We start from the raw sequence: 10,346 nt of genomic DNA, 5'->3' as shown, positions 1-10,346 counted from the left end.
CGCCGCCGGAGCCACGGGAAGCGGCCGCGGGTCGCCGGGAGCCCGCCCCGCTGCGGGTCGCGCGGGAGCCTCCCAGCCGCCGGAGCCGCCCCGCCGCGGGTCGCCGCCGCAGCCAAGCGGCCACTCCGCCTCCGCCACGCCGCCACACCGCCATGCTGCCACTCCGCCGGAGTCGCAAGTAAGCTTCTATACTCAAAAGACCAAGCAAACCAATTTCATATTCTGCCATCAGGATTCCTGAAATTTATGAGGACATATTGAATTAGTGAGGATTTCGGAAATTTGTAGTCCAAGCAACTCATATTTTGAAGTTTTGTTGCTTACCTTCCCATCCCATTGTGTTGCTATGCTCCTGAAGTTGCCTAAGTTTTGCTATATTGGGTTATCCACAATAGTATCGGCAGCGATGTTTTGTTTTGTGACAACTACTCAAATAAATAAAAAACCACGTGTTTTGTTGTTTCAAGAGATTGAGTCATGGGCTGTGAGCAAGCATTATATTTTGACATGAAAGGTAGATCTATTTTCAAATGAATGGTAGATCATGAAGGTTTGCGCACCGTGAGGCGAAGGTGGGGCTTACCGGGATGGGTTGAGAGGAGGCAATGGAGAGACAAAATGGAAGAGGCGGATGGTGAATATAGGACGTGAAAAATGATGCATCTACATAGTCCTTCTATTGAATGCATAAAAGGCACCCTGCAGCCTCTCTGCTTGCAAAATAGATGCGCTCTGCGTGGTACACTCGTGACATTAAACCTTTCATCTCCAGTTAGATATGCAACTTGATTTGACCTAAAAAATTCTATTTTTGAGTATTACCTTCTTCCACACCTCCGCAACATCTTCCGAAGCCTCTACTCTTAACCAGTCGCTTTCTTGAATTTTAGTTCTTTTTTTCTGACATTTGTGCAAGCTAATATGTTTCAAGATTCTAAGGTCCTTTTTGTCACATATTTCTACAGGTACAGAATATTGCCACTCATCAGCATCTGCAGCATCTAAGGTCCTTTTTGTCACATATTCATATATACTTGAGATTCTGCTTACTTTGTTTGCAACATTTAAGAATTGAGCTTCTCAATATTGCATGAATATTTCAATGATGTACGATGTTTCCCATTCAAGCCACAGGTCCTTTTCGTCACATATTCATATTTACTTGAGATTCTGCTTACTTTGTTTGCAACATTCAAGAATTGAGCTTCTCAATATTGCATGAATATTTCTAATGATGTATGATGTTTCCCATTCATGCCACAGATGAGGAATCATTGTCCGCATGCATTACAATCAGGGGATCGTTCCCCATGTAAAGATTCGACGAATACACCTACTCAGGAGACTGCAAATCAAGCAGATTCTTCTTCGTCACTGCATGTGCCACGAACCCCTTTGAGCAACATAACCAACTCAGTTGTAAATCAAGATGTTGAAAAACCAAAAAGTGGTAAAAATTGGTATGCACGAATGTCCGATGAGAAGAGAGCGGAGTACAACCAGAAGCGGCGTATGGCCCGAGCACACAAGAAGGCTGCATCTGTCATTAGTATTAACCCTAAGGAGGTCTCTCAAACACATGCTTCTTCATCGCCGGATGTGCCACGAACCCCTTTGAGCAACATAGCCAACTCAAACACAACCGGTTCGTTCTTTATCTTTACATGCTGCATTTTTAATATTCTAACTACTATTTCAATATTCTATGCTACACTACTATGTCAGCTATTAGTGATAATTAGGTCCAACTTTTTCTTTCATTTGGAGTACCATAAGGGACTAGAGTATCTTGATTACGAATATCCTTGCCCGGATACAAAAGAGTATGGTATTGTGCCTGATTCTGTTATTTTGCAGTTGAACTGAAAAATAATATAGTTCTTAAATGTTTATTCAGTTGAGAGATGCCAATATAACACCAGTTTGTTTTTTCTATTTAAGGTCTTTATATAAATTTTCTTCATACTATGCTTGAAATAGTACTGGTTTCAATAGATTTTTTTCCAGCTATTAATGATAATTAGGTCCAACTTTTTCTTTCATTTGGAGCAGTTTCACTTCCGCTTTATTATTGCCTCACATACTGATATAAATCTAGGAGATTGGTCTTCTGTGGACACCTGCTGCGACACTAAGTACTATTTCACTTTTCCCTTCTAAATTTTCAGTGAGAATGAACACAAGGGCATATGCAAAGAGGTGAATTACATTTTGGGCATATGTTCATGTACTATTTAGGCTCAGAATTATTTTTAGCAGTTTTTTTGACATTCTTCCTCACGGACCTGCCTGTTACAGTATTATTTTTTATGAGAAAATAATGCAACTTTTGAACTAAGCCTATAATCATCAACCTCTGCCTACTGTAAGTTTGAGCTCTACATTGGAGTTCCTTTGATTGACTATCAATTAGCATGCACCTCTGAATGCAACCATGATGGCGGGTCGTTCGAAGAAAACATTTATGGATGAATAGATGATTGCTTTCACACGATAAAACTGTTGAATTGTTTGGGTATGTATTTTCTGAAGAAAAAAGGTGGGATTTCCACTAAAAGCCATAATAGTTCTGTTGAGGTCTTCTTGCTGTGTGTCACCACTTTTGGTTGAATTTAAAATTTACCTGCAAGTAATTCATTTGCATGTGCATGAACTTTTTGCATATGGTGCTTGATGTTTCATCTTGTTTTAGTGCTGATTCTATATCTCGAGCAAAGCAGATTCTTACCTCGATGCATGGAAGAGCAAGAGGAGCATACGGCCATAGCCACTTATTATTGCCTCACATACTGATACAAATCTAGGAGATTGGTCTTTTCTGGACACCTACTGCGACACTAAGTACTATTTCACTGTTTCCTTTTAAATTTTCAGTGAGAATGAACACAAGGGCATATGCTTTGTTGGGTGACGTTCATTTACTTGCTTTATATCATAGGAACTGGAGTTCAAGAAGCAACACTACTGAGCTTGATTTCTCCTGTTACCTTGCAAAGAGGTGAATTACATTTTGGGCATATGTTCATGTATTACTATTCTTGATTGGAGCTATAGCTTTTTTGGTAATTTGATAACACCACGAGCAGTAATCGTGTTTGAAAGCCAAAAACATACAGAATGTGTAAACTGTTTTGATGTACCGTCAGTTTAGGAGCAAAGTAACCATTAGTAAACAGTCTAGGAAATCTGAATGCATCTGCACGTCAATGTGATCTTCTGTTCATCCCTTGTACTGATTCTAACATTGATGAGTTTTTGCGGACAATGTTTTAATGCTAGCTGTTGTAAGTAGTCACTGTGGTTTCAGCATGATGCTTGCTGTATGGAGTTTGCAGGTTTGACGCATAAGCCTTTCGAAATTAATTCAACTTGACTGAATTTTACTTTCCTCTCTTCTCTCATGCTTAAATTTCTTGCTTATGTTTAGTATGATGCGCAAGAGAGTTGATGCTCGCCGCGTTCCAACTCTGAGGGATGTGCATCCACACACGAAATGGAGTTTATGTCTCAGAGTATACCACAAATTCCACATTGAACGAATTGGCTTTGGGAGGAAGAGACTAAACTTGGTCGTGTTGGACACAGAGGTAAAGCTCGGGACATCTTTTTTTCCTATAATGATTAACCATTTTGTTTATTCCTTGGAATTTTAAGCTGAAAATAGTAGGAGAAGTGCCTAATATGTTATAAAGAACAGAGTGGCAAATACATTAAAAAAAAGACAGGGAGCACAAGAAAAAGTATTCACCTTTGTACATGGTCTGTATGCTTTTCTCTGCAAACAAAAAATCGTGTTTTATGTTTCCGCTCATTGATTTCAGCATGCCTGAAAACAGATGCAACTCCACCTTCCTCTGGTACAAAACTGGAAAAGTAGGAAATAAATTTCTCGGTCTCATTTCCATGTACTTCACAATATTAAACACCACGTCCACCAAGAGTAACATATAATTCCACAGCCTTGATTGCAGCTTTATCAGCTTCATCCTTTTCATTAATTAAAATGCAACAAGTTTGCTACTTCTATGACAGTCTATCGACAAAAATGCAACAAGTAATTTTACGGATGAATAGATGATTGCTTTCACATGATAAAACTTTTGAATTCTTTGGGTATGTATTTTCTGAAGAAAAAAGGTGGGATTTCCACTAAAAGTCATAATAGTTCTGTTGAGGTCTTCTTGCTGTGTGTCACCACTTTTGGTTGAATTCAAAATTTACCTGCAAATAATTCATTTGCATGTGCATGAACTTGTTTCATATGGTGCCTGATGTTTCATCTTGTTGCAGTGCTGATTCTATATCTCGAGCAAAGCAGATTCTTACCTCGATGCCTGGAAGAGCAAGAGGAGCATACGGCCATAGCCACGTAATCGTTGGTGAGGATCATGGAGAAGATTCATGGATCATTGGTGACAAAGGCATATTTTCTTTAAAGGTGCCTCTGTTTCATTCACCCAAGCCGGAAAATATGAGGATCTTCTCCAAGCGGGACCTGGGCTCAATGCACCAAGAACAACATCAACTGAAGCAACACTTCCTGTATATATATAATGTATTGTGAGCCCTGGATCGTGCGAGGCTAATGTATTGTGAGCCTTTTACTTTGAACTGTGTGATAATGATGCGTCGGAGTTATGGATTGTGGTTAGACCAAATTTATGTGACAATTCTGTAATGTGAGCCTCGAATTTCTTTTCCAGCCCCATTTTGTGTGAAATTGTGACCAAGTGTTCACAAATATTCAATTTTTTTCTTTGTAAGCTCAACAGTAATATACTTATGAATGTGTGAAAGTTTCAGATATTTTTAATTCACAGATATAAAAATAACTTTAAAGTACATTTTCAGCCGCAATATTTGACCAAAACCGACCTATATGGATTTGCATGCTACTTAATAATGCATGTGCAATTCATGTTAGGGTCTGGACAAGGGAATGTACACAAAAATTGATGTGTTTGTCTTCTATCTCTAAATAAAAAAGGCTATATATGCAAAGGCAGGCTTGTTTGTCTTTTCTTGATTTGTAATATTTTTCGGTGCAACCAAACTATCTTTATATGCATATTATTCTCATATACACTTGTATATTAGTCGAGACGTGCATTTGCACGTGCATGCTTGCTAGTATAGGGGTAGTAGATAAACTATAACCTGGCAGGTGTCTCTATAGAGTACTACTGTATGAAATATGTCCTGCCGGGTTTGATGTAACCGTGAAAGTTATTGTGTACCTTGCTTTGAGCTTTTTAACTCTGATAAAGAATGTTCATTGCATTGTTGCTTGCTGATGTTCTTCATATTTGAATTGACGGCCTCGTTACCGGGTTGGGAATGATCGCACCTGGAGGGGCGTGGCAGGCCGCACTTCCTATCTAGTGTATATGTATTGCGGTCGGACTCCAACACGTGCTTTCTTTTTGAGGGATTTCTTTTACGGTCTTGCTAAGTCTCAATCGACCAAGACTTCGTTAAGTCTCAGTCGACAGTCGACGTTGCATCCGTGAGATGTTATATTAAGATCCGTGCAAAATGTTCTTCTCAGTATTTTTCTGTCTTGCATGTTATTTCACTTGACTGAGACTTGGTTAAATATCAGTCGACTAAGACCTAGCCACACCCTTATGTGCGTGTGCAATGACACACATTTATGTGTCCGATCGGACTACAATATAATAGATAGATAGATATCATGCAAGCAATCCCCACAAACTATTATCAACAGAATATCATGCAATCCCCACAAAATAGTCGGGTACAAGTGCTGAAAAGCGGGCAGATGAATCACGGTCACGGCGTTTTATCACTTGCTATGCACACATAGGAGAAGGCGCAAGATTCCAACACGCTTGATCGTGAGGCGGTGGTGGGTGTATTTACGAGATGGAATGGCGGCGGCGGCGCTGGAAGAGCACCTTGGCGTCGGCGGTAGCCTTGGCGCCGAGCTGCTGCAACCCGGGCTCGGCGGCCGGGCGCATCCGGAAGAGCGTGTTGAGCCTGCCGAAGCTGCGCGCGAAGCTCCGTAGCAGCCGGTTCGCCGGGTTGACGCGCACCAGCTCCCGCTTCATGCTCACGTGGTCCTTCTCCAGGTCCGTCAGCCGCATCCGCATCCGCGACACCTCCAGCTTCAGCTCCCGGTTCTCCCGCCGCACCGACGCGTAGTTGTCCCGCGGCGACATGGCGCCGCTCCCCACCCCGCTCCCGGACCGCATGTTGTTGCCGCCGCCGCCGCCCTGCACCGTCGATGCGGACGACACCGCGCCGCCGCCGAAGAAGAGAGCCCCGTCATGGCCGCCGCCGCCGCCGGACTGGATCGCGCTCCGCAGGCGGATCTGCTCGAAGTAGAGCACCTGCACCGCCATCTGCACCGGCAGCCGCTCGTTTTGGGCCGCGTGGCTGCACGCGTCCGGCGTAAGCCGTTGGCAGTCGATCGCCTTGCACATCCGGTACCTTTCCGCCTCCTTGATGTTCGGGTGCACCTGCAGGCAGGTTCCATGAACGTTCATGGTAGCAACATTAATACGTAATAATAATTGAAGGGATAATAAAAGAGGAAAAGAAAAGGTGGCGGCGTGCCTTGAGGAAGATGTCGACGGCGCGGTAGATGCCGTCGGTGACGAGGCGGGCGTGGTCAGGGAGGATCTCGGCGAGGGAGATGAACTTGGCCGGGACGAGGTTCGAATCCAGCGCGATCTCGGCCAGGTAGCTGTCCAGCAGCTTGGAAGCCTTGACTATGCAGCTCTGCTTCGGGGACCGCGGGCTGTCGTAGTCGAAGCCGCCGCCGCCGTCCTCCTCCTTGTCCTCGTCAAGGTTGAGGAACACCGAGAAGATCCTCGCCACCACGTCCGTGTCGTACAGCGTCGAGGCCTCGCCGGACCCGGTGGCGATCAGGATGTCCTCCAGGATAGCCTGCTCAAGCTGCATGCCGATCCGCTTCTCGAGGTCGGCCTTGCATATGTTGGAAGCGGACAGCGCCATTGCCGTCCTGAGGAGCCCCGAGAGGAAGGCCATTGGCACGGGGCTCTTCTTGGACTGCGCCGGTAGCAAGCCGACGATGGTCTCGACGACGGCGCGCTGTTTCTTGACGGCGTCCGTGTCCGTGTCCGTGTCCGTGACGCCGCCGCATTTGTCCATGTCCCTGCAGGCCATGAGCCCGTACAGCGAGTTGTGGGCATAGTTGATGAGGATCCGGGTGACCGTCTCCTGCCTGAGGCCCTTGGACTTGACGGCGGAGAGCAGTCGCTGGAACAAGTCGAGTCCGAGGCCGGCCACCGACTTGCCCCACCAGTCCCCCTCCCCCGGCGAGTCAAGCGCCGCCGGCTTGAGCTGCGCGCCAGTCTGGTCCAACCTGGAGAGCAGCCCGGAGGCGAGCTGCTCCTTGCAGACGTTGTTGGCGATGGCGGCGATGAGGCGGGCGACAAGGTTGACGTCCTCGGCGGCCGGGAGCAGCGCCTCGCAGGTGCGGAGCACGGCGACGGAGCTGGCGATGCTGGGGAGGACGGCGTCGCGGAGGAAGGCCTCGGCGCGGAGCTCGAGGTTCTTGTCGGAGAAGTCGTCGGTCATCTGCAGGTAGCGCGCGGCGCAGCGGAGCATGGCGACGTTGGCGACCGTGATGTCGACGTGGACGCCGTAGCAGAACTTGGCGGCGAGCTCGAACGCCGGGGCGCCCCCGGGCGTGGCGTGGAGGGTGAGGCGCGCGAGCTTGGCGTCCTTGGCCTCGGCCACGAGCCGCCGGATCTTGCCGCTCCGGGAGACCAGCGGGAACTGCGCGAGCAGCTATGCCATGGGCATCAGGACGTCATTTTGAAGCTCTGTTGCAGCTGATGGACATGGTGGTTTCTCTCACCTTGTGGAGGGCGAAGCTGGACGTGCCGACCTCGACGGTGAGGTCGCTGGAGACGTCGGTGGGAGGCCTACAAAGACAAACAGGAGCAGGCGGCGTGTGAATTGGACATGTTCCGTGGGCCGTAGGAGAAGAATGAGGATGAATGAATCCAGAGAGGGGCCGGGGGAGGAGGACTGCTACCATTCATTGGCGTGCCGATTGTTGAGGCTCGTCCGGAACATCTTTTTCCCGGAGACGCTCACGCTCTGCTTCATCTCCGTCACCGTCGCCACGCCCATCTTATTCTCTCTCAGATTCAGCTACGTGTTCGTGTCCAACACTTGTGGTTCAGTCTTCAGTGCCCTCTCTGTCTTGTAGGTCGAGAGTGTGTGGTGTGGGAATGCGTGTGGAAAGGAGGGCTAGCAATAATATACGATTCCATTTAGAGAGGAAGTTTCTTACAATAATACTCCCTCCTCCGTACATTAAAATGTCATTGATATCTCACTTTCTTTTGAGCGAAAATATTTAAAGGATTGATATTTTACTAGAACACTTGCTATAGGAAACTAATTTCTCGCTGGATTTCCATGGACCAGACGGCGTTTAATCACAAGGAAGAATCGAAAAAAAAAAACCAAATCCATCCATGATGGTGCATGATTAAGCCACTGGTCTAAACAACGGAAAAGAGGGATGAAAAGGATAGGGCTTGAGGCAAAAGAGAAGCAAAGGCGAACGCAGGCTTAATTAGTTAAACCAAAGGGAGATTAGGTGCTCCTTTGACAGCAGAATCGGCATGGAAAGCTTGACATGACAGCACGCATTGGGTCTGCTTGTGGGCCACGCGTCTCACCAACCTCTAGTTTATTTATAACTGACTAAAGCGTTGGGTATCGGCGATTCGATCAGTTTCACGGTTGTGTGATTGCGAAGTCTCTGTCGGAGTCCGCCGGGAAATCATTAGAGGACGGCGAAGTGTCAGTGAAAAAGCATCTAGTTCGTGCTGGGAACCACTAGGTCGAAGGTGTTTTTTTCTTAACTCTTTCCAGGAATCAGATTGATTGGCCTAGCCTTTTATCAGACTAGCCCATAGCCCTTGGATTAGATGAATAGGAGAGGTCCGATTATGTACGTCGGTCATACAGAGTTAATTGGCTCTTTGCACTAGTTACGTACTTCCTGATAACTGTTCCCGTGAAGCACGTCTAGAATTCCATAAACCAAGGAGAAATGGCGTAATTGATGCATGAAAAATGGCATATAGGTATCATGCTTAATGTTTTCCTAACATGTCGCTAGTCCCTTGCGTCCATATTGCTAATCCCTTATTGCTAATCCCTTCGTCCTGATGCTTCCAAACCAGAGGCGGAGCCAGGATTTGACGAAGCCTAGGGCTAAAACTAAGCGGCTATAATAACACTAGAGAACACTAACTTGAAAAAAAAATACTCCCTCCATTCTTAAATATAAAAAGTCAAACGTTGTCTATATTTGACCAAATTTATATAAAAAATATGAAGATTTACCATACTAAATATATATCACATAAAAATGTATTTCATGGTGATGAATCTAGTAATAATGAATTAATATTCTACTAGATATTGTTATTTTGTCTATAAACTTGGTCAGAGTTAGAGAAGTTTGAATTTTTGAAAAAAATAATACACCTTATATTTAGGAACGGAGGGAGTACCTAAAAATGGCCAAACACCACACATCTTGGATTTCTAAATTCTTTTCCCTCTTAACAAATGAAAACGAAACAAAAGTTGACTAAAGTAATTCAATTTAACATCATCAATTCGTTGATTTCGTCTCTTACGTAATGGAACGGGTCATCAGGATACGCAGGAAAATCGTGGGGCGGGTCACCAGCGACAGGGAGAGAGATGAAATGCTAGCGATTTTGCCCTAAAAAGGAAAATACCGGCGATTGATTCCTTTGGCGATTCGTGTATCCTCGGAGCATGGTGGGTTGAGAAGCTATGTGCGCCTTCTGATATTTGAGAAAAAGAAGCTATGTGGGCGGAGGCATGGGGCTGGGTTAGCACGCATATGGATGGGCCTATATAGGGCTCCAAATCTGATCAAAATTCCTATTAGATGTACAACACTAGTTGGGCCACGCCTGGAGCTATAACCCCAGCTGCCCCAGGTCCAATTCCGCCTCTGATCGTCTTGCCCTGCTAGTTGGTTGTGATTTCATGAAAGGAATCAATAGCAGAAGGACGTTTAGCCTGCAATAAAACAAACATTAGACATAGTATCATTGTTGGCAAAAGAATGGAGCATGGGGAAGAGTTGACAAAGGCAAGGGCTTGGCAGAACTGAGTTTTACTTATGGACAAAACGGTAGGAAGCAGAAAAATAGTTGGTGTAAAGCATGATAACATATAGACGCCAGAAGGAACCACCCCTTTGATCAGAGTGAGATATGGTGTCATTTTAATCAATTACACGTCTCATGCTTAACTCACCGTTTGAAGCCTTGAAGAATCGATATTATTCCAAT

At 45.5% G+C, this 10,346-nt stretch overlaps 1 protein-coding gene across 2 annotated transcripts; it reads right to left on the bottom strand.

Annotated features, from left to right (window-relative positions):
• Window positions 1-5,693: 5,693 nt before the first annotated feature.
• Window positions 5,694-8,202, bottom strand: LOC119312329 (BTB/POZ domain-containing protein At1g03010-like). 2 transcript variants are annotated; one of them, XM_037588054.1, is made up of 4 exons: window positions 8,030-8,202; window positions 7,850-7,916; window positions 6,580-7,779; window positions 5,694-6,482 (listed from the first exon to the last, which is right to left on the bottom strand). In XM_037588054.1, exons 1-4 carry the CDS (start codon window positions 8,125-8,127, stop codon window positions 5,880-5,882), a joined length of 1,968 nt encoding a protein of 655 aa, XP_037443951.1. In that variant the 5' UTR covers window positions 8,128-8,202; the 3' UTR covers window positions 5,694-5,879. The 2 variants fall into 2 exon arrangements, with proteins under 2 accessions (XP_037443951.1, XP_037443952.1); XM_037588055.1 differs by having other exon boundaries at window positions 6,580-7,767; window positions 8,030-8,201.
• Between the last annotated feature and the right edge of the window lie 2,144 nt (window positions 8,203-10,346).

Source organism: Triticum dicoccoides, chromosome 5B, assembly GCF_002162155.2.
Source record: "Triticum dicoccoides isolate Atlit2015 ecotype Zavitan chromosome 5B, WEW_v2.0, whole genome shotgun sequence".
Taxonomy (NCBI): Eukaryota; Viridiplantae; Streptophyta; class Magnoliopsida; order Poales; family Poaceae; genus Triticum; species Triticum dicoccoides.
This window is presented reverse-complemented; position numbering and strand designations above follow the sequence as displayed.

What these genes read in the sequence shown, in the direction of transcription:
- LOC119312329 (XM_037588054.1), bottom strand. Translation starts at nt 8,127, where the DNA reads ATGGGCGTGGCGACGGTGACGGAGATGAAGCAGAGCGTGAGCGTCTCC. An exon ending in CCAGCTTCGCCCTCCACAAG is followed by an intron (nt 7,780 to 7,849) that starts GTGAGAGAAACC and finishes CCCATGGCATAG; the next exon opens with CTGCTCGCGCAGTTCCCGCT. An exon ending in CCGTCGACATCTTCCTCAAG is followed by an intron (nt 6,483 to 6,579) that starts GCACGCCGCCAC and finishes ACCTGCCTGCAG; the next exon opens with GTGCACCCGAACATCAAGGA.